Below are 24,723 nucleotides of genomic sequence, written 5' to 3' on the forward strand. Positions count from 1 at the left end.
GGCATTACCCCCAAAAGATTTGGAGATAAGACAAGGTATCTTTCATACATGAAATGACTCGTTAAGCAAAGCAAGTACATGATAATATAGTATACACTATATACAAAATACTGAAACATGAAAAAAGGAAGTAGTTGATATGGGGTAAAGTTAATCAAAGAAAGCTTATTAGAGGAAGTAGATACTGAACTGAATCTTTGTTGTTGTTGTTGTTTGGCTGCGTTGGGTCTTTGTTGCTGCACGCGGGCTTTCTCTAGTTGCAGCAAGCAGGGGCTACTCTTCGTTGTGGCGCGCGGGCTTCTCATTGCAGTGGCTTCTCTTGATGCGGAGCATGGGCTCTAGGCGCACAGCCTTAGTTGCTCCGCGGCATGTGGGATCTTCCCGGACCAGGGCTCGAACCTGTGTCCCCTGCATTGGCAGATGGATTCTTAACCACTACACCACTAGGGAAGTCCCTGAACTGAATCTTAAAGCAATTAGACATATATCTTCTGAAAATTTTTAGTATTATAATGCTTAACCAATTTGTAAATATTAATTATATTTGAGCAAAATGTCTGTGTAGCTGTGGCCTATCACAGCCGCTCTGGACTTTAGATTTCTCACTTGTGAAATGAAACCGTTAGATGAAATTTTATCTCGGGTCCTTTCCACGTCTTTGCTATCTTATATTTGATATGTTTCTATCTGCATCTAAATTTGAACTACATTTTGGGAATACAAGCTCTTGAACAGTTAAAGTTTGACTGTCTGAGAGTTCTCAGTTCTGACACTCTCCTAAACGTCTTGATGCTAGTAAATTGTATTTACTAGATAAGCACAGCATTTTAGCTAAACGTATCTGGAAGATACTTTGAGTATTTGTCAGTGCTTATCACCTAGTTGCTAATGGACTGTGGATCACCTGCATCTACCTCATCAGTTTGTTGGAGAGAGCAAGAAAAACACTCTACTTCCTTCAGTTTCAGTTATAGAGAATCCAACTGTTATTATATTCCCATTTTAGAGGAATTTATTTCTTAACTCTAAAAGCTAGCATGCACTTCAACATAGGGTACGTTTATCCATCTGTGTTGAAGATTAGTAAAGTTTGACCTCTGCCTTCAAAAACTTTACAGTGGTAATCAATCTCTTCTCTGACTGGACTTCAGAGTCACCAGAGTCACAGATGCCCAGACCCTGAGATTTTGGAAAGGTTTAAAAATTGTCAATTGACCTGGGCCTGGGAGAATAGGGGATACTTATAAAAGAACAGTTGAGGGATTAAACCCAGAAAAGAAGGCTAGATCCAGGGAATGGAGGGCTTTAAACCACATGGAGGAATTTCTACTTAATTTGAAAGATTATGGAGACCATTGGATATGTTTGAGCAGAGAAAGAGGTCTATGACACAAATGATACTTAGGATTTTTGTCTGGTAGCAGGGTACGAGACAGAAGAGAAGAGGTTGAAGGCAATGAAACAAGTTAGGAGGAAGTTTCTGGATTCTAAATGATAGGTCATTAAATCTAGAGTGGTGACAGGGGAATGGAAAGCAAAAAAGAGACTGGAAAAACTTTGCTGAGGTGCAGTTGTCGGGATTTGGTAACTGATTGGATCAGGAGTCGGCAAACAAGCGAAAACAAAAATCAAAGATGACTGAGAGGCTTTGAGCTGGAGAAGCGAAGAGAATAGTGTGTCTGTTTATAGAAATGAAGACAGTGGAAAGGCCTGCCTAGAGAGTAAGTCCACCAGTTACCTCTGGACGGCTTGCAGAAATGGAACACTGTGACAGCACCGTCCCCATCCTAGTACCTTCCAATCACACACACCAGTCCTAAGGGTGAGAAACCAGAGGTGTCAGCATATATAACAAGAGCAGAATTATTAGGAAAATGCTGCTTCTAGTTCAAGTCCATTTTTTAATTTACTACTTTGAAATATTATTTTATGAGGTTGTCTTTCTTACTGCATATTGCTATTGCCTACTACTATTACTCACTTTATGTGAACCAGCAGTAGGTGGGTTTTATACTCTGAGGTGTGCAGGAGAAGAATGGGCCCCAGAGAATGATCTAGAGGTGGGAGGAGTTGATAAATGCAATCAGGGAGGGTTAAATCCATCATTCCAACTCCCCATAATCCATTCACCATTTACCAACCAGTGTACTCTTTAAATGCAAGTCAGATTATATTTCTTCCCCACTGAAACTCTGCAGACAGCTCTTCCATTGTGCTTGGAATAAAAGTAAAACCTTTCACTGTGCCCTGAGAGCCCTCACATGGCTTGGAGGCTGCCCACCTCTCTGAATCATCTACCACTTTCCCCCTCACCCTCCATGCTCCAGGTGCTTTCCAGTTCCTTGGCTATGACCAGCTCTTTCCTCCTCAGACCCCCTCCCTCTCCTTGTTCTTCCAGAACCCTGCCTGAAGCACTCTCTCCAGACCTTCACCTGGCTCCCTCTTTCCACTCTGGTCTCAGGTCAGAAGTGTCCACCCAGTCTAAATTGACGGCCATCTCTTCTCCTCTTCATTCTCTTCACATCCCTCTACTGTGTTTTTTTCACAGTGCTTCTGACTCCCTGAAATCATCATGTTCATCGGTTTACCTGTTTATTGCCTGTCATCCCCACTAGCACATATGCTACAAGGAGCAGAGTTTTTATATATCTTGCTCACCACCACATCCCCAGCCCAAAGAAATAGTGCCTGGCATACAATAAATACATGTATGAATGTATAAATTAATCACTCACAGGACCTCTGGAAAAACTGCCCACAAAATATTTCCTTTAGAATAGAATCCACAATTGAGCGAGGAGGATCACAGACGATTCAGATATTTGAACTAGTAAATGATTTTGTTTTGTTTTGAAATAAGGAAAGTATTTTGCATTCCATTCTATCTCACCCCTCCCTCTCTCCGTCTTTCTCATTCTCTCTCTCCCTTCCTCCCCACCTCACTCTTACACACACACACACACACACACACACACACACACACACACACGAAGTCATAAGCTTATGGCAGCCATAAGCCATAGGTTCCTAGCTAGGAACACAGAGAATCTGGAAGAAAAGGAAAGCATGACAAACTATCTAGAAAGCTGCCACCAGCCCTCTCGGACAGTGTTATTTTAGAATGGGGCCCAGTAAAGCTCTTCACTGATTGTGTTGGGAATAATAGGATCAGAAACCTTTACTTACGGAAATAACTATTTTATGATTCTTTGCATTCCTTGTGTAGAGCCCTGTGCTCTTACCATCCTTTGGCAAAGTTACTTTTGAAAATCACGAAGGGAAACGAAAAAGAGAACTTTTGCCCACACCTGGGCTCAAATTTTAAAGGAAAACGGTATCCCTGGAGGCCAGGCTTTGTGACAACACTAAGAGAAGTATGTGAGACAAGAATTAAAACCAAAGAAAACACTTCTGCGCCAGCTCTCTGGGTTTGAAAGGCAATTCAAGCAATTACAAGGTGTCCATTTTTTATTGGTTAGGAGAGGTTTATTAGAGAGGTCTCGCCGGGTTCAATGTCAGAGACCCACAGCTACTGCAGGCTCTCTACTCTGCCTAAGAATAAGTTTACTTCCCAAAGTTGTCTCCTTGAGTCTTAAGCTGCCCAGTGCCCAAAACCGCCCCACTCCCCTTTCATAGATGAGAGATATAGAAAAGAAGCTGGAGGAAAGGACAGGCTTTCCCAGAAACTGCCCGTGACGCAGAAGTTTCTACCACTGCTTTTATATCTTTGTTTCAGCCTCCTATCTCTGGTCAACCTCGACGACCTGCCTTTAGGGTCTCAACACAATCTCGGCTTTAACAGATTTGCAGCAGTGTTAGCAATGGAAAGAGACTTGCTTGTATCTTACACAGGTGGTTTAACCAGGCCAGGCAGCACGTGTACTGAGCTGCTCCTGGAGTCTCCCTCAGCGAACACCCCACTTTGTTTACTATCCTCCCCGCCCCCGAAACCCCCATCCTCACCTCCCGCCCTGTGACAGAGTCTCACTCACACTCGTGCCTTCTAACTAGGAGAGTCTCCATTAGGAGCCCTTCTGTGTTCAAATATTGGTAAATTTAATGGTGTTCTTCTTAGAAGCTCTAGAATTCATTTTTAAATGAATTTTAGTAGTAATATATATTTTCTTTCTTTTTAGAAGGCACATTATTTTTCTGTGCTCTAGTATTTCTCTAATTCTTTATATCTTTCTAAAAATAACTGCTGGTGAGCTCATAAATTCATTAGTTAATCCCACTGGGACTCAATAATGCATATTACAGACCTCCTGATTTTTATATATTAGATTTTCTCAAGAATTCCCTTACCTGTTATTCTCAACATAGCTATATTGACAGGGTCTTCATTACTTCCTAATTGCCCATATTTCTTTTTCTTGTTAAAGATCAATTTTTAAAATCAAGCCTTGTCAGTTTGAAAGTATCATAGATACGTTATCTTGTTAATGTGTTTCATATCTTTCTAGGTTTTTTTCTTTCCCCCTTTATCATAGGAAACATATAAAATTTACTCATTACCTTTTTCTTTAAAAACAAATTCTTTTCCCGGGGAGGGGGGTGTCAGTGAGAGGGTGGGGGCCCATACTAGTTTTTTTCCCCTGAAATAAAGATTTTAAAATGATATTTCATATTCAAAGGTGACTTTGTGAACAGTTATATCCCCTATTCTAAACCAGACCCTAACATGTAAATTATGTATAGATTGTTGAAATTATTCCATGACCTTTTGGTCTAGGACCATGTAAAATAAGGTGACCAGCAATAATTAGAATAGTGAATGGCTGACCAAGAAATGCTTCTCAATTATCTTTTCAGTGAGCCCTTACTCAGACTGTCCATCATATTATGGTAGTAAACCTTACCTTTGGAAAATCTGATTGTGTATGTATAATATCATTTGAAGAATGATTATTTGCTTTCCCAGAGAATTCTTCACTTTATTAAAAGATTCTTTAAAGAAGTAGATAACCCACTTCTTCCTTTAAAAATATTCTATTTACAGAAATTATATTTACGTGTTACTTTTTAAGGCATCTACTGCAGAAAATGAGGTACAGCTTCAGAGTAGTCTACATCTACCAAAGTAAACATCAGGGTTTTGGCTGCTAACTCAGTAGCATATTTTGGCATAGTTTTTGCCAAAAAAAAAAAAAAAAAAAAAAAATTCCAAGCACTAAGATCAAGTGAAGAGGAGTGTGGACAAGGCAGACTTGTAAGAAACACTTGGATTAAAGTCATCGCAGGAAGAAGTAAGGGGAATAGACAAGGCAGAAGATATAGCAATGTTTTCTTCTCTCTTATCCTATTCTTTGAGCATTCTGCTGTCAGTGCTATTTCCAACCATTTTTTGTTTGATTTGTAAATGCTGTTACATAAATGTAGCCTCCTTCTTTCTCAGTTCCATTACAAGACACTTTTTCTTAAATATATAGTCTTTTGGGAAAACATATGACACATTTTAGCAATTTGATCTTCCTCATATGATTTATAGTTTCATCCTTTATACTTAAAGTTTCTAATCTTTTTGAACATTTGTGCTATCTCTACCTCTTTGAAATTTGCTGTAGTTCATTTTTAAAAACAATTGATAGATAAAGAATAAATATTCAGTGTAGTATTTTAATTGGAAGATCCCCTGTCCACTACCTTTTGGTTATTTCACAGTGGATAACATCGTTGACAAAAATGCCAAGATCTTCTCCAACCACAATTATTTTTAATCTATGAAACAGAATTTCCTTTCAAATTAAGTAGTTTTTATAGTAGTGACATTTATTGTTGATGTGATCTGTTTAATATGACTGTAGTCAGAAGGGAAGTTGGGTCCATTATTCTTCCAGAAATTTGTGGAAGAAACATTAATTAAGAGAAGTAAAAGGCATTTCTACTCTGTATAAGGATAAAAGAGCTAGCTATAAGTAGGGTTCAGATTATAGATAAATTAATCTCTACTGTAATAAAAAAGAATTAACTATTCATTTTTATTTAAGCTAACCCTTGCCATCTAAAACCATACTATTTTAATAAATATTGGACTTCCCTGGTGGTCCAGTGGCTAAGACTCCGTGTTCCCAGTGCAGGGGGTCCTGGTTCGATCCCTGGTCAGGGAACTATATCCCACATGCCGCAACTAAGACTCGGCACAGCCAAATAAATAAATATTTTTAAAAAAATAAATAAATATTACACAGTGCTTTTACTATCCTGAAATAAATTCTAGAGGTAACATAATTCACCTACTTATAAGATTGCTAAATTATTGTATTCCTCTAGTTAACATATGAAGGAAATAAAAGGAAAATAACTCATAATAAGAATAATATATATATCAATATTTAAAGTGCTCAGGAAAATCTGCATGGGTCCTGTGTATAGAATCACCAGGAATTCCACATCTACAAATGCAGGCTGGTGCAGGTGTGCTTATTGGTGGCTCAAGTACTGTGGGCAATGAGGCCATCAGTGATGAGATTTTCTCATATGGCAGTCCATTCTTGGTAATATTCTGAACAACATAAAGTACAAAATTCCTTCAATTTACATGGTAGCTGGATTCCTGGAAAATTCCGTGTGTATTAAAATCATGCCAAAAGTACTGTGAGATTACTTGTTAAACAGATCTAAATTCTAAGCCCATATAATCATAAACAGGTTTTTCAACTACATGAATAGCTTGTGAAACATTTGAAAACCATGTGCAATGCAGAACAGTTCTTCATGTGCTGTAATGCCCTGCAAATTGAAGGATGTCCACCTCCCTGGCCTTCTCCCACTAAATGCCAATAGCTCCTCCCAGTTGTCCTGACCTCCAAAAACTTTCCTACAAATTTCCAAAATGCCCCAGAGGCCACTACCATGCCCATTAAGAACAACTGATTACGACTGAGCAAAGGCAATTTTTTGTAATAAAGAACTGAGATCGTGCACATTTATTTTGCCCCAAAGGTGAATTATCCAGTAAGAACAAGCCTGCCAATCCAAGAGGATACAAAAATCATTCCCTGAGAACATGGCAGATAATTAACCTGGGAAAACCCTTTATTTCCTGCATTGTGGAAACAACTTAGATTAGGGAAATGGGGGTTTGAAAAGTAGAAAAAAAGATCACAGTCCCTAAGAAGAGGAGCTTTTGATAGGGTAAAGTTGTGGCAGAGGAAAGACCAGGTCCTGACTATAAAACCATGTTTATCTCCTTCAAATACAAAAACATAGTTAGTGCTAAATGGACTAGTTTCCATGTTACCTACACATAATTGCAGGTTATTAATAAATGGCTGCTTTTTTAGTTAGCCTAAACTTTCCCCTTCTATATCCTTTTATGAATAGATAATGTAATGGCCTAGTGTTTCCATCCTGATGGAAGAAATTCCCCTAAAGTTGTATATCTTTTAAGTATTCGAAAGCTGCTGTCAGAAGTTTCCATTCTCTTATCATTGCTATGGGCAGATAGTCATATTAATTCGTGAATATTTTCATTGAACATTGGCCCCGAGTTTTCATAAAGGGTCTCCAAACATGTTCTTGAAATGTGTATACGCAGCCCCAGATGAACATGCAACTACCTTCCAAATGCTGTGTTAAAATTATTAAAAATCTACTTTCAGTAATTTAGAAAAGAAAGCCATTTTTGTATAAGATATTTATGTTACCACTCCTTAGTTTAGGGAGGATTCTCCCTCTCCCATTCCATTCTCTATAATTCAGTTTCTAACCCACCTTGCTTACTAATTTACTCCTAGCAATTTCCGTTCCTCTGACAGAGCACACAGTCTCATTACTTATACTCTTAAATTGCAAGGGTAAATATTGAGAGCCAGTGCAGGTCCTCAGTTATCTCAGGGACTTTGGTCTTTTCAGCCCAGGACTAATCAAGCAGAGAGTCATCATAAGCTAAAACTAAAAAGCCTTTGTAGTGATTTTATCACCTGGGAAATTTGTCCATCCTTCAGAAAGATTGTCACCAGGAAAGAAAAAAATAAAGGAGTTAAAATTGCTTCAGACCATTGACTCCTTAGGTCCCTCTAGATTCATACATTGAATTGGTTTTCAAGGAGTGGGAGGAATTATGAGAAGAGCTCCCTAAGAAAGCTTAGAAATTGATCATAGCCTTGGTAATACTAGGAAGTGTAAGTGTGATCACTATGGAGGAAATGCCAAATGAGCCTGGAAGCCTGGGAAATGAGAAGGAAAAGAGACGATTAACACCTTTTTTTTTCCTATTGTGTTTGGGGATGGGTGTTTCCATGTAGTATGAATCTGAGAAGAGTCAATACCATTGACTTTAAAATATTTTTTCATTATAAGTGCTATTAGTAATTATTATTGAAATGAAACTGGAATTACAAGCACTATAGAAAACAGGGATGGGCATTTCATAAACCTGTCCAGAAACTGGGCTCCCTTCTAAGTATACCCACAAAATATTATTTAAAGTAGGTATGTCTGAGCTTATCTAGAACTGCTCACAAACTTCTTTTGTGTTTGGAGAATACAGATGCCTCCAAATTCAAAGGAAGTCTTTAAGACTGTTATCTGAATACGTCAGTGAAAATTATATACTAACAATAAATATCTGGATATTACATATATTTTAAAGAACTTGAATTTTTACACATCTATTGATAAAGGCAGGCATTTGTATAATTTTTTCCCGAGAATTCTATTGACTTGTCAAAATCCAGTCAGGCACTTTAGGATTTGCCAGGATAAACCTGCACTCATCTCTTTTTTCCACTGACTAACATTGAATTTTGCCCAAACTGAGTAAGCAAATAGAAAAAGGACCTCATTTTTTAGTCTGAACACAGTAGTGTTGGGGGATGTAACTCAAGGATATGACTTCAGTACTGGATCTTGTTCCAAATGCAGGTTCATTAGGCCAGTCTGCCGAGGAGAGGAGGATAGAGAGCATCCTTCTGAGGGCACCTGTTAAAAGAGGGGTTCTCTAGTAAGGCCAGCTCCCACAGCTAAGTCACATGCGCAGACTATAGCTTTCTGCTCTCTGGTCGAGGCAGCCATAGCATCCTTATTGTTGTAACTCCCAGATTGTGATACTGTCACAAAACTGTTGCTAGGCAACAAATGTGGTTACCAGGTCTCAGCGAATAGCTGAAGGGGAAAGCAAAGTGTTGCACCATTGTAGAGTAACCATAGCAATGACCTACTATTACAGACTAAAGAATTATCATTAACAATGTTAAAGTATCAGACAGAGGCCCCGAATCCAGAGACTTCCAGACAGTGTCTCTCTGCATAATTGAGTGATCTAGGAAGAGATTTAAACCGTTTAAAATCTATTCACTCATTATTCCTACAGCAGAGTCTTTGTTATTATTATTTTTATTTTTTAAGTTAAAAAGCGTTCCGTTATAAAACTATTAATTAAATGATATAAGCTATCACAGGGAGTCAAAAACAGATTAATGTCCTCATCTGTTCTTAACGTCTACATCAGTGTTATTTTTTACCTGTCTTAAAACTGAAGAAAGATTTTATTTGAAAAATCTGTACATTAGTGTTAAATTGAAGCCACAGAAAGAAGCTGTAGTAAAACAAAATAACTCTATAAATTGACAACTTAACCTGCATTTTGTGAGTTGAATTCCTCCTGACAAAATAGAAGGCCTAGATGCTCTTTCAGTAGTCACTGCTTTGAAACATTCTTTTTTTTTTTTTTTTTTTTTTTTTAGCTTTTCTAAGACTGTCCCCTAAAACCTGTTTAAAAAAAAAAAAAATGTAGGCTGCTAGGACACTAAAATCCAACTTGTTTCTTTCTCTTGGGAAGCAAAGAAACGTGGGTGCTCTGCGGAGGGTGCAAAAGCCGGATTCCGAGCGCAGGGGAAACCAATCCCCGCGCGCGCCCAGCCTGGGGAAGTGGGTGGTTTCGAGGCGGGAGAGGGAGTGGCCCTTCCCGCCCAGCGCCTCGATTGGCCCGGAGGGGCTGAGGCCCCGGGGGCCGCCGGCCGCGCCTCGGGCGACCGCGGGGAAGGTCCGGCCGCGGCCGCGCGTCGAGGACGTGCTAGGGACTCAGGCCAGAGGCGGCGGAGTTCCGGGATCGCCACCCCGAGCGCCGCCGGCGGAGACACGGAGTCGGTGGGCCGCAGCCTCCCTCCGAGCCCTGGGGGCCACGTGAACCCTCAGGTACAGGTGTGATCCCTAGGGCTCGCGCGCTCTGGAGGGGTGGGGGCTGGGATCCGAGGGCGGGACGCGGCGCGGCGCAGAGGGCGCGGGCTCGAGGACAGAGGACCGGCGGCCTGGGCCTCGGCAGAGCCCGGCTGTCCCGTCCCACCTGCGCCGGCAGCACGCGAGGCCACCTCGTAACTGAATCTGTACATTTTGCAGGCACCGACCGTCACGAGCTAACTTCCTGGAAGAGCTTCCCGTCTATTTTCAAGTTCTTTACCGAAGCCTCTGAGGCAAAGACCAGTTCCCTGAAGCCGACTCTGACGCGGCGCTCCCACCGAATAAAGCACGAAGAGCTGTAAGAGGAGAGCGAGCGAGACGGGGGAGGGGAAGCCGAGGAAGCACACTCGAGCATATGCATCCACACGTCTCCCCACCGCCTGTTGTCGGCGAGCAGACTCCCAGCCCCTCATTAGATTGTTTTCTTCCTAGAGCACAGGGTCGTGATATATACATCTAAATAGCGTTTTGCATTATTTCTAGATGAGTGCAACTGTCAAAGCAATATGGGTTCACTGGTCGTGCTTCCTGCGGGCTGTGCTTGGGCTTCGCGCTGCCCGTCAGCGCGCAGATTAAGGCCGACAGCGCCCTGCCCGGCGCGGCCGGCGCGCCTCTAATTGCCCTGATGGAGCCCGCGCCGGTGCTGCGGGGCGAGGGGCGTCTGCGCGGTCCTACCGCCCGCAGCCACGTAGCCGCAGCTCCGCTCCTCTCCTCTGCCCCGGCCCCCCTTCCCCCTGAATCATATCCATTTTTTTTCTCCCCCGAACCGAACCGAGGGAAACTTTTATTCTAGACTTAAAACTCCCGTTTTAAAAAGTTTTTTCCGTAAGGGCGTCTATGTCTTTTTTTTTTTTTTTAAGGAAGTCTCCCCCCTCCCAAGCCAAATTTAAATTCATAACGTGAATTCCGTGATGTACTGTGTAGTTCGGGGAGGGCACATTGTTCTCTCCCTAACGATCTATTTTCATTTCGAGACCAGAAGAAAAAGTGCATTAGAAAAATCTATAAAGTACCCAATCCACGTTATCGCTGGAAACCTTGCCAACTGAATACGAGATTTTACACAAGTCTCTAATTTCAGAAGACATTGTTTAAACCAAAACATAATGATGAGCAAATCTTTTAAGTACATGTGGGAAAGGTTTCATTTTCAAGGGAGTTTCCAACTTTATCATTAGAATTTACTTTTTTAAATATATAATGTGTGTTGGGTAGCACTGTAATTTAGATAGCATACTTAAGTTTTGTTTAAATCTTAATGTGGAGGAAGTTTGTTGTTGTTAATCCTAAGTAGAGTGGTCTATTTTGAGCTTTCATAGAGTTAGACCTTTTTAGGGAGAGTATTTTTTATCGTTGTAAGGAAAAGGAATCTGTGCGCTTGAACCTTTTCCTTCTGAAAGGCTTAGTGGGGCTAAAATGATTCTTTTAGTTTTCTGCTTCAACAGAAAGGGAAAGACCTGGTATGAAAGACTTTTCTCCTCTCAATCCAATGGTATAATTCGTAGTAGTCCACCTCCTCTGTAAGGTTTTGCCTTACAGTTTCAACAATTAAGTATTTTAATCCAGCTAGGATCTGGCCAACTCTGTGAAATATGAGGTAAAATAAGTTAAGGTTTTGCTGACTTTTAAATTCACATGTTAAATCTTAACATTATTACTTTTTTAATTACTTGTAGAATTTAATTACCTAGTGAAGATTCTGTTTCTAATAAGTGAGGATCTGAATTTAGTATTTTTTTTCATCCTTTTTTAAAATATACGCAACAATATGCCTGCCTTACTTGAGGACACGACAAAATGTACCCAAAATAACTTAGAACTGTTTCACTCCTCAGAAAAATAACTTAAAATAACCACCTCATGGATAAAATGTTTTTATACTAGGAACCGATTTCAGCAAGTTTTAAAACTGGTAGTATCTGTGTTTGGTACACAAGTGCATTAATTAGTTCTCATAATTTTAATGATGGTAAATTAAGGTGATCTTTCTTTCAGTAATCTTATATGCATATCTTTCGATGTTATTTTAGCAGGAACAACATAGGACGAAAAAGCAAAATGTCATTTTATCCAATTCCTTGGGTGGCTTAAAATGTGTAACCCCAGCAATGTCGAGCATGTTGCTCTGCAATCTTTTCTGTTTTAGAAGTAATAGTGAACTGTGTAAAATAATGGTACCTTCCACGGAGAGGATTTGAGAATTGATGTGGATTGAATATATTTTTCCAAGTGTTATAAATTGTGTGCTGTTTTCAGAATATTAAAATGTTCACAAGAAACTAGTTTTATTGCATTTTTTTAATCAGCACTTGTACAGTACTCAATTTGTGAAGCGTCTGCAGCTGAATTAGAGCAAACATGCTCAGGTTATAAACCAAATCACTTCTATTTCTTCTCTTCAGTTTTCTCACCCCTAGTTTTTAAAAAACCTTCACTTGTAACTAGAGTAAATCACTGCTTAGTTGCCTTTAATACTTTAAAACTACTGGGTTGTTAGGCCTTGTTTAACTATCTATAGAGAGCTATCTGCAAACTTAAGTTGTGTAAATGTAATTTCTACTTGTGGATCTGCGCTGTTGCAACCCAGAGGGAACTAGGCAACCCGTCCCAGACCTCCAACTGATTACTGATAAGATTCCTTGTAATGGAGAATCTTTTAACCTGTTGATTATGGGTTTGTTGGTATAAATATATTGTTTTCACCTCAGTTTTCCTGGAATAACAACAGTCAGTTGGTAGTAGCCCGCCTGCTTGGACGAGACAAGTGTTAACAATGTTTCTGCTCTGCTCTCCCATTTTGGTTTCTTTAAGACAAGTTTTCAGGAGAGTAGAGGTTTAAAGTTAGGAAGTGGGCTTTTTTTTCTTTTTTTTAAATTATATAGTGAGTTCTTAGAGGAAGTGGAATGGGAAGCATGGAGTTGTTGATCAATCTAAGGTCCAGAATAGAACTGTTAAAACTTAAAAGCCAGATACTGGCTTTGGAGCTTTCTAAAGGTACTTAACTATACAGCCGTTAAAAGTTTTCATGGATATTTGAAGGCGGGGGGAGAAATCTTCTTGTATTAATTGTTCTTTTCTCAAGTTTCTGCCTTGTGCTTCAATTTGGATTGCATTATTGTTTATACCAAAAGAAAAGGAAACTAAAGCACAGGAGTTTCCTATATATTATATATTTCTGTTTACTATTTTAAAATAAAAAACAATTTTCCCAATATCCGGTGACTTATTATTCTTGTTCAGAAGCTCATTTAATCACTCACAGAGGTCAATAAAAGCAGAAACTTAATAAGAATGATGGGACAGCATTTATCAATATTTTAAACCTTATAGTTACTTATTATTACTATTATTGTTGCTGTAAGGTAATACCCTAACTTCAGTTGAGTCACTATTTAGCTTGGAACTTTCACAAAGCTTTTTTTAAGATATTTGTTTTTAAGATCTAAAATATCTCCTTAGCTACAAGGAAATTCGAACCCGTTGTTAAACTATCATTTTATAAAATATACTTTACTATATACGGTAAACAAATGTGTTTTCCAAAAGGACTCTGTTGAGGTTAAATTGCTCCCAAGTCCCTGTATAGGTCCTTGATGTAGTACATCTAATCTGAAAATACCTTGTTTGTATTTATTTCACAGCTTTTCCTTCTTTAAAACCTGTAACTTTTTTGAGAGAGTGTGGGTGACAAAATATGTTAACTGTATTATCAGTGCTAATAAATTAGATTTTTTCATTTTTCTCTGGATTATCCGGGGTTGCAGTCTAGACACATGTGTGTCTCCGGTTGGAATCATAGTTTGTAACTGTGGACTGACAGGTTCCTTTTGGTGTCTGTAATCCTGGTTCATTTAAGAAAGATTACTATTACAGAAAGGCTAAAATTTTCTCAAAATTTTTCCCTATGCCTTTGTAGAGAAAAATGTCTTTAATAAGTGTGATATATTCTCATTTTTGAAATATGGGTGGCCAAAAAAAAAGGATAATAGTAGTGGTTATTTTATGATTACTTATTAGGAGGTATAATAATATAAAATAAAAGACTCCAGGAGGTACTCCCTTTCAAAAATTGAATACTTTCCTTCCTTCCTTCCTTCCTTGTGTAGTGTGACTGAGTGGGAGTCTCTTGAATTGTTCGTCTTCCTTTTATCTAATATTCTATTAATCTCCAAAAAGATCAGTTTGAGTCTGGGAAAGGGTTTTTAATCAACACTTCACAGAGCTTAAAGCTACCCTACCTAAAGCGTTAGCTTTGTTAGGCGGTTTTAGATTTAAAGCATTGCAACTGTCATGCACTGTACTAAAAGTAAAGAATGTACACCAAGTGGAAGATGTTGAAAAGAGGGAAATAGCACAAAGTCGATTAACAGAGATTCGAGAATAGAAGTAGCCATCAAAGCATTCCAGCGTTTATCTCGAAATCTATGTAGGATAAAAAAAAAAAAAAGAGGCAACAATGATAGTTTTAAACCTCACACTTAGGAGAGATGAATGTTGATTTAATTGATTCATTTGGATCGATGTTTTTAAAGTTTCACACCACTGATCTTTCATGTAGTGATGTCTTTAGCAGTCAGTGGTCTGACATGAGCCTTCTCAGATTTCATCAGTGGGACTCTCCATGACATCTGAAATTATGCAACAGCCTTCGCAATGGTAACTTTGGAATTGGGAGACCTTGATGCCAAAGAGCATGGTTACATTGAAGAACTCTTGTTAATTCTTAGCACAAAGGTTTTAGAGGAGTGGTAATTATAAATGAACCTTAAAGGTTAAAGTAACCAAATATTACGGAGTGGGCTTTAATTGTTAGATAGGAGAGAATCGTACTGAAAGTTTGACCATTAAGTGGATATCATGCAGTGACCAGTCTTTTCCCCTTGAATGGAAAAAAGCTTGAAAATGGAAATTTGACTTAATCCATGAGGCCTTCCAGGCAACTTTTCCCAGTCCTTTGCCTTGAGATTTGTGAAAAACCTTTCACTATATTCTTTGCATTGTTGGAGTTGAGTTCTATTTGAAACATGTTTCTAGAAAAGAAATCTAGAGAGGCCCTGCATCTTTCTTTCCAGATCATTCCACTTTTTCTTCCTTGGCTAATACATTGGGTAATATGGGAGACTGTCATACGTAAAATAATGTTGAACTGTACTTTGTAGCCAGCCTGCAGTACCAATACAAAGAATCTGAAATGAAAAGACAACCAACACCCCAAGAATGATATGTCTCTTTTTAAAGTTTACAATTTGAATAATGAACTTGGATAGAAACTTGGCAGGAAAACAAACCATGGCACCATCACATCACCAACCATTTTCACTTTTCTGTCCAATTTCAGAGTGCATGTGTTTGTGAGTATTTCACTAGATCAGTGACAGCTCTTTATTTGCATAATTATATGCTCTGGTCTGAAGAGAAAACTAACCCCCAAATTTCATGGGTCACCAAACTGCAACAATCAATGTTTTATCACATATGCTAAGCAAAATCTAAGAAGCTATATGAAGTTTCTTGGGGAGTTTTTACTCCTCAGAAAATTAAAGCGTTTTCCTCTCCTGAATAGATTCAAAATCTTTCCAAGTTCTTTGTAACTGAATTCTGTTTGAAGGCAAAACTAGAGATTAACATGTAGATCTGGATCTTAGGCTCACTAGCATTACTTCAAAGTGGCTTAAGAAGAGCAGCATTTTTGGAACACTAAACTTTTAAATTCTAAGTACTGTCCTTCATGCTATCAGGAAAAAAATTATTGGCCAAATTATGATTAGCCAAAATGAAGCCCAAATTAACTACAATTGAATATGAAGTTCATTTCCTTCTATGAAATACTCAGGGTTTTTTTTTAAGGACCTAATAGGAAAATATGTATATATGTATATATGCATAGATATCTGTGTGTATGTGCACACACATGCATACACATATCCATCCATGGGGTACATATGGCCATTCCACCAGGATAGACAACATATACAGTATGTGTATGTCTTTTCAGTGCGGGTAACATAGTAGGTACTCCATATATGTTGGTCACCAGGATTGTTTGTAAACTTATTTTCTTTTAAATAAATTTTTCATGTTCAAATTCTGCAAGGCTTTGTAATAAATATTTTTCAATGCCTCAAGTTCATTTGCATCTGTAAATTATCTGCATGTGATGTGTATCAGTGTTTAAGGTTGGCTTTATTTCATTAAAGAAAAATTGATTCAAACTGTTGGTGTTTTTAGTTTATAGGCAATCTGCCAGACTTGAAATAAACTAGAACATAGAGACACATGCAGGGAGTGACTGTTCGTTACGGAGTTACTAAAAATCCTGGAAAATGTGCTTTTACCTAGCCTCTTAAGGAGTATACTAAGTGCATGATTTAATTCTACTGCTTAGGTCTGTATTTCATTTAAAAGCATATAGTACAATGTGTTTTATTTAAAGCGATCTGTTAGTAATAATATATTGACAGTTTCTTTGTCAGGTAATTTACGGTCATAAGAAAAGCATTAGAAAAAAGGAAACATTGAGCTAAAAAATTTAAGAATTGCATGGTTCTGAAGTATTTTATTCTCTGTCTTGGAGAGGGATGAGAGACCTTTAGGTCAGGCATCAGAAATTTTCTAAAATGTTCCTATTATTTCAAGCAAAAGAGAAACCAGTCTCTCCCAAGTTCTTAACTAAAGTTGAATTACAAGTGGAAGACACTTTCTTTCTCTTTTAGTGCAAAAACTTAAACATCTGCTTATCGCTATCCACAATCATCACATCTCACCTTGTTGCTGTCCTTCCAAAATGTTCACCTAGTTATACTCCCTCTGCACCACCCCATCATCTACCTCCCCAATAATTGCTGCTTGCTGTCTTGGATTCCTCTGGGTGAAAATTCCTCAAAACTGAATCTGTAAAAACAAATAAATACAAGTTTAGCTTTTTTGTCAAACATAATGAGTAAGCAAATGAGTTAATGTTGCTGTCTGACTAAGCATTAAAGAGTGAAAAATAAAGAGTAGAACCCTTCTAGGTTACAATTTAAAGATTTTTAAGTTGGGGACCTATGTGCCTCTGAGATCAATTTGCATTTTATTTTTAATGTATAAACTCTTAAAAGGAAAATAATAGACAGTACATATCCCTAATTACTTTTTTTTTTTTTTCTCTATTTGACCTTTGTGGGGACCTTGCTATGAGTTTCAGATAGAGTTCTCGGTTTTCTCTTCTGCCTGGGACACAGAAAAATCTGTTATTTCCTATAGAGTTCCACACATGAGGTGATTGACCCTAAAGCTGAACGGGCTTTCTCTTTTTATCATTTTCATTTCTTTTTGCTCAAGTACTACCTAATCCCATTGTGCCTGAAAAAGGTATCTATGATCCAGTTCATCTTCATGTACCTCCAAATAATTTTCCAAAGGCTTGTTTTCTTCTTTGTCTTATTTTAACTATAATTACATAAAATGGCTTTTTTCCAGTAAATGTTCCCACCTTCTCTGGGTACCTAGATAACCAGGATTTATCAACTGACGAAATATTGATGGTTTGTTGTGGTGGTTTTGGTTTGGGGGTTCTGTGGGGGGTTTTGTGTGGGTGGTTTTCTTTTGTTTGGTTTTGGTTTTGGTTTTTTGCTTTGCCTCAATGAATTACTTAATATCATCCCCTGGAATGGCCAGCTCTAAAAATAACCCTAGCGCAGAGTGTCACAATTTGGCTTTCATACAGTTTCAAAGGAAAACCATTAAAAATGCATTGATCTCACAAATATTGATCTAGTGCTTGATATCAGATATCAAATGAGTTGCTGTCAGTTGCTGCTGATCATTGTGTCAGCTGTTTGAATTCTTGTCCCTTTCCCTCTTCATTGTCACATGGATTCAAGTTGCTAAGGCTAAGATTTTTCATGGTTAACAGAATTAAGATAAATTGTTTTCCTGTTTTTCACATTTCTGGTTTGACAAAACATAGTAATATTCTACCTGAAATTTTGTCACATAATTTCACATATATATACACACACATAAACTTTGTGTAAAACAAAACAAAACATGTCTTTTACACATATGTAAAAACCTATATATGTTTTCTCTCTCCCTTTCCTCCCCACCTCTTTTAACAAAAGTGTGATTTACTTCCTAGGTAAGCTATGTTTCTATTTAATTCTTTACCCTAATTTTGAAATACTTTCTATTTGCATCTTGCTTTCTTTCTGGGCACATGTCTTTTAAGAAATCAAATCTGTTTTAAGAGAATGCAGTTGTTATAGTACCATTTTGGAACTTAAAATGAAATCAACCATTTCAAATTCACACACACACACACACACACAACAATAGATAAATTGCTCCTTTTATTCTTGCTAACAAAAAAATATAACTGAAGTATTTGGCCAGCGTGAAGTTTAGAGAATTATTTAAATGAAATTGGATCTATATATTTTTAATACTTTCTCGATAAACTCATCATCTAACAGGCTAAGTCATGCTGTGCTTTTTATACGGTATCAAACCTGGAAATAGCTAAGTGCCTTTGGATATGTTTAAAGTCTCAAATCACCTTTTTTCTTTCCGCCTTCCTCTTTACTTGGTACGTCAAGGATTGATAATTACATTACTTTGAAATATTGGAACACTTTAAGGAGGAAACCGTCCTATAATGACCAGTTACCGCTGCTGTCTGACTCAGCAGTGCAGGCTGAGAAATAGGGGAGAACCCTCGTAGAGTGCTGTTTAAATTGTACATCCATATGCTTATTTTCCACATTCATGGGAAGAAAAACAAACCCCAGCCGCAGGAGTTCTCGGTTTCTCTTCCCCCTTTTACACCTGAGCTCGGTTTGGGTGCAGCGAAATGAAGCGAAATGAAGCCGCGTTCTTCCCAGCACCATGGACAGCACCCAGCGCGCCCCCTTCCCTCTCCCCTCCGCCAGAACCCCGAGGTTCCGGCGCTCGCCTGATTCCTCTCTCCGACCACCCCCTCACCATAGGAAACTGGCGCTCGAAATCTTAGGATCTGAGCCCAAAGCGACAATGGGTTTAAAAAGTATACAGTTTGTGGGTAGAGAGTCTTGTTTGCTCCGCGCCGAGTGTTAACTAGAGTGCCACAGATTTGACACACCGTTTGCCTGCTCCCCGAATTTGCATCTACTTTATAATGAAAGCAGCGCCACTCTCAGTCATTTTTGTGGCAGAAGTCTTATCCACAACTTTTCTTTGGCCAACTTCTCACAACCACCCGTTAGCTGGCCCGAGCTGTACCGGCACCGGTTTTAGAGCTCTGTACTGTGAGTCCATTCTCCCTGGGCTGGTGATCTCAGTCACGAGAGACCTGTGGACCGAGAGCTGTGCGTTCAGACCCACTGGGCCCTCGGTCCCACGGCTCTGTCCGTGGCTGGATCCGTCTCACCCGGGTGCGCCCAGGTACTGGTTAATTACCGCCCGGTAGCAGGTGGCTGTGCAGCGGGCGCCCGGCCGGCGGCGCGCTAAAGAGCTTGACAGAAACTTATCAGACAGCACTAAAAGGGGGCGCGTCTGGCTCAGTACCCACCACCACCTCTTTTCCTACTTTCAGACCTCGACTCCAAGCTCCAGATTTCGGCATGTCTCCCTCTTTGGCTCTCCTTTTTACTGTCGGGTTAAGCAAAATACAATAAAGGAAGATCACTTTCGTGTGGTGTCTTTTTCATTGCATGATCTCCCTAGCAACCTTTAAGTCACCACTCTTAAGACAAGACTAGTTTTTAAAGATTTCAAATTGCACCTTCCTTTATTGAAACTTGCCTCACTTGTTGGACTTTAAGTGAAATCTCTTCCCTCCCTCTGGAACCCTGTTCTAATCAGCTACTCTCTTGAACCGACTTTGAGGACCAAAGTATTACGTTTAGAGCAGGCAAGATGGCCAAAAACAAATTTCTATTAAAATATCGATTGTACAAAAATCGTTTCAAATCCAAACTTTACCAGAAAGGGCCAGGAAAGTGAAAAAGGGAGAGAATTCTGGTATCTTACAGTAAGAAGTTTCTTTCCTCTAAAATAGCCTCGACAAACCGATCACAAAATTGCTTTTGTATAGTAACATGGATTACAATGCCTTTCAGGATAAAATGATTCTTTATTTAGCATAGTATTACAATGACAAATTTCTGTGAATTTCTCAGCTTAGTGGCAATTCAGCTTCAAAACACTCTATTTTTCTATCCCATAAGACATACAAATATTTTATTAAATATTTCATAGGTTAACAATTCAGTCTGTTTTCTCACACAGCGCTGCTTACACAAAATTTTTGCCCCTTTTTTAGTGTGCAAAGTCATTGCTGAGTTATCCCCAAAGGTAATTTTTTCTCATAGTTTGGTCACTCTTCTGGTCTCAAGAGTCGTTTTGCCCAAATTCTAAGACAAGTCCGTGCTACAAGAGAAACTCGGCCACACCGGGAGCTATTTTAACTAGCCGCACGACCCTCCTATGAAAACTAGGGAAATGCATTGTGGCAGCTGAAGTGTGCAGGGTAACAAAGGGGACCTGTTGAATAATAGGAACTTGGAGACTCGCATATTCTAGACTGGGGATCCACCTCCCAGTTGTGAAACTACAACTGAAATATCTCCATAATGTTTGAATGTCTTTGGTTGGTGTATTTTTACGGAATTTATTCTATGAACTGGGTTTCCATCTTTGGATAAATGAATATCCATTCTTACCTTCCAGAGGTTCAGGAACAAGAAAGAGAATCAGGTGTGGAGAAGGACGTGGAACTTTCCTCTGTTGGTGTGGGGAACTTGTGGAGATTTGGGTGGAATAGAGAGCAGTTATTGAACTCCTGGGTGTCTAGCATTTGTTCCTTCAATCTGGGTTTTTGGGAATCTCTTTCCTTCACTGGAGATTTCCCTTATGACCTGCGGACAGGGTGGCTAAGATCTCTATTTAATTAATCAGGAATTTCTTTTTTTTTTTTAAGTGTATTCTTGACAGAGTTTCAGAATGATGTTTGTGGGTTATTCTAAGTTAATCAGAAACTCCCAGACCTGGGTGGATATTTCAGGACCACTTTGCCAGAAAAAAATGTGGCGAAAAGAAGTGCAAGAAAACTTGATTTTCTTGTTTTCAAAAGACAAATCAATCAAAACACTGAGTGATACTGATTAGGTCCCCCTGAAAAGGAGGTTCTCCAGTGATGTTTGCTCACCACCTGCATGTGTTCGATGAAACTTTAAACCATTTTACAGCACACATGGCCATTCCCCCCGCAACACACACCTTATCCCAGCTTTTTCTTTAATTCCAGCCCCACTCTTCTAGAGGGTTGTTTCTGTCCTATCCACTTTTTTCCTCCTTCAAAGTCTTTTAAAATAAGTTTCCTGTCTCTTGCCCATTTGTCAATGTCAAATATACACTGCCTATTTGGTTGAAGTGTGTATTTCATATGTTATAAAAGAACAGGCTTCTTTATTTGGTTTCTTGGAAATCAATAATCTCTTAAACACTTTCCAAGACCCCTTGGGGAAGGGAGAAATGTAAACAATAACTATCAAACTTCAACATGACAATATTGGTTAAAATCTGCAGGATGATCATGCAAGTTCGGGTAGGTAATAGGGAATGTCTTCCTATCCCGAGATAGGAAGGGACCCAAGGTATCTGATGCCAGGCTCCATCCTCTGCAACTTGCCCAGGGAGCTAGCCATCTTGGAGAATCGGGAGCTAATTCTAACCTACCTTACAAGACATCTTAATAGCCAGACTGGTCTACAAATGACTGAGCTGGGAGATGGCTGTATGACCACAGGGAGGTTGCAAAATACATTTATCCCCATTAAAAGAAACATCATGATTTCAGTCTTTCCTGACATAATTAAAGGCTTGGGTAACACTCTCTTATTTTGTCTCATGCTGTGAAAAATATCACCTACGCCTCTGGTGAATAAAACTTTAAAGAAACTTTAAAATAAATCCAGCAGTTTAATTTCTGCTTTTTAAAGTTAGTCTGTATGTGAAGAAATAGAAAAAGCATTAGAGCAACTGAGTCACACATTAGCTATCTAGCAGTTTAACATTAGAGAAGAGAATACACCTAGTTTTCAACTTACCCAACTTTTAAAACTAGATGTGTTCCCGGAAAATAATACCTGATTGGATTAAATTTGCAGGAGATTATAAACTAAGCTCTCAAGAAGGTGATAAAATATATGAAATCTCTTGAGTAAATGGTTGGGAGAGATTTATAAGCGTTTGAGGATCTGGTGACCCATTGGAAGCAGAGCTTGCTCAAATTTGAATTTTCATGATCAACTTTCAACCCTGAGAAAACGAGAGCCATTTGCCTAACTTAATCTGGAACATATGTTTGCACCAGTAGCAGGTTTTTTGGTTTGTGGCTGGGGCCGATCAAGTTGTAAATTTTCCGTTTTAGGTTTTCAGCGCCTGCTAGTTTCAGCCTAACACCTAAAGAGAGACCGCGGGGTTCTCCACCAAAGCAGCCAAGGTTTGACAAAAGGTTTCCAAACCACCCAGCTCTGAGTGTTATTGATTTTCCTAAAGGTGGAACATTGCTCTACAAATTAGTTCTCTAAATCCTAAAAGCAAGTAGCAAGTTAAACTCTCTTTTGTTAAAATGTTTGTAAAATATCTACATAGAAGGTTTTTTGGGTTTTTTTTCCATTTTCTTCCTCACCTGCAACCTTTTCTTTAAGGGGCGCACAATGGTTTGAGAGCGATGGGTGCTGTGAAAGTGACATCTTCATTCAACAAAACAACATACAGGTCCTTTTGGCTCATCTTAATTTTTTTCCATCAGAAACTTAGAACTATTGATTTTGTCTCTTTGTGCTTCAACACAAAGAAGTATTTTTTAAAAGTGTTTTGAATATCTGAGAAGAATCACCTAGTGATTAAAATAAATATACATTAGAATCCACAAATAGCCCTTCACAAGCTGTATGGTAGCCTTTATTACTAATATTAAAACACATTTCTTTGTGGACATGAATTGTAGTTATTTGGGCTTTAAACAAATTATAATACTTTAAAATCAATGAGTGGCGTGCCATAATGATAAATGAAAGTAATAAGTTCCCTAAGATGAGCTTAACTCATCTTGAAATGGAAATAGGTAATAGTAGTGGGAGCGGGAGGTGAGCTCTTGGTGGTAAGCCTCAAGGACGGCAAATAACCATCTGGACCTGCTGATTTATCTTCTTTCTGAAAACCTCAATCAGATTACTGGAGGAAAAGTTACAGAAGTGCTTTTTGATATGCATCAGAACGGATAATTGAGCCATAAATGTACCCTAAATTCAGGTGCAGAGTTTCACTCAATTTTATTATTATACGGATTAAGGTGGGCAGCTCACACCTGGGCGCTACCTTAATCAAAAAGTGAACAAGGGTGACAAAAACACGGGCAGTAATAACATTACCAGCACTGTGTTAATCAAATGCCCACAACTAGTTGAGAACAACGGTGCTAACTAAAAAGCCGCTTTAATTCTGAAATGGAAGGTCCTGAGACGCCGAGCGCCATCTAGCAAGCAAAGTTAGAATCAAAGTCAAGCGCAGAGCACAGAGCGACTAGGGAATTGGGAGGTAAAGATGCACTCGCTGCGACTTAACCACTGGCCCAGTCTCACCTGAGCCCAACGCTACCTGCAGGTTTCTGCTCTTCGCCCCACAAGCCAGCTCAAACAGACTTAACTACTGAGGTGAGACAGACCCTTTCTGCCTCAGGCTAAGGCTAAAGGACAGCTCCTCACAGGGTTGCTTATTGTCTTTAATTAGAACAAGCGGCCTTTCCGTTCCCCCCATCCCCACCTCCAAAACCAGCGCAGCATCTAACTAATTCTGCACCTTCCTCTCCAGATGGGGACCAAGAGCAGTGCCTGAAAGGCTCACCTTGGGCTGACATGACTCCCAGGGGTTCAGCACACAGGAAAGCACATCGCTGGGAAATCCTAGCAGGATTTGAGAAGTCATTCTGAGTTTACAAGGCTGCCCAGACGTCTCCTGACACGCAATTCGAGCCATCTCTGAGTGGCATAAGACACAGATTTCCTTAACAAGCCACGACCGGTCATGGAAACTGAATGCAGCCTTCAAAATATAAATAACATAACTTTATTCTTCTCCAGGCAACCGGGTCTTTGATATTTCCTTTGGCTGAAGAAAAGTCAAAGGTAGCCAAGATGCTGCCAAATATCCCTGTTAGTTTGTAGCTTGAGGGAGAAAGCAGCACTTTCCCCATCTTTTAGGTTTGAATGATGTTCCCTAATTATATGAATATTCTGTGGAACTTGGCTAACAAAACACAGCTTCTGAGATTGTGATATGAAGAAAGTAAAGAACAGTTTGCTGGTTTCTGTATAGGCAAGAATCCCATATTTTTCTTTTAAACTAGTTGATCTGAATGCAAAAGACTAAGGGGTTTATCTCATGTCTGCTTTCTAAAGTACTTCTGTTGATTCTTCCTGGAATTTCATTTTAAGATTGGTGGTGGGGGAATCCGTGTATGTACATGTTAGCCTTAAACTACTCCTAATCTCCTGCTATTGAATATTGTCTTTATAATAA

At 39.1% G+C, this 24,723-nt stretch overlaps 1 protein-coding gene across 3 annotated transcripts in view; it reads left to right on the forward strand.

Annotated features, from left to right (window-relative positions):
- The window catches only part of ARB2A (ARB2 cotranscriptional regulator A), a 433,180-nt gene extending 420,662 nt beyond the window's left edge, over positions 1-12,518 (forward strand). For all 3 annotated transcript variants that reach the window (XM_082836445.1, XM_082836443.1, XM_082836444.1), the window contains one exon: positions 10,339-12,518. In XM_082836445.1, coding sequence (XP_082692571.1) covers positions 10,339-10,481 — 143 coding nt within the window. In that variant the 3' untranslated portion in view covers positions 10,482-12,518. The remainder of the gene's footprint in view (positions 1-10,338) is intronic.
- Positions 12,519-24,723: the final 12,205 nt, after the last annotated feature.

Source organism: Leucopleurus acutus, assembly GCF_964270905.1.
Source record: "Leucopleurus acutus genome assembly, chromosome: 3".
Classification (NCBI taxonomy): domain Eukaryota; kingdom Metazoa; phylum Chordata; class Mammalia; order Artiodactyla; family Delphinidae; genus Leucopleurus; species Leucopleurus acutus.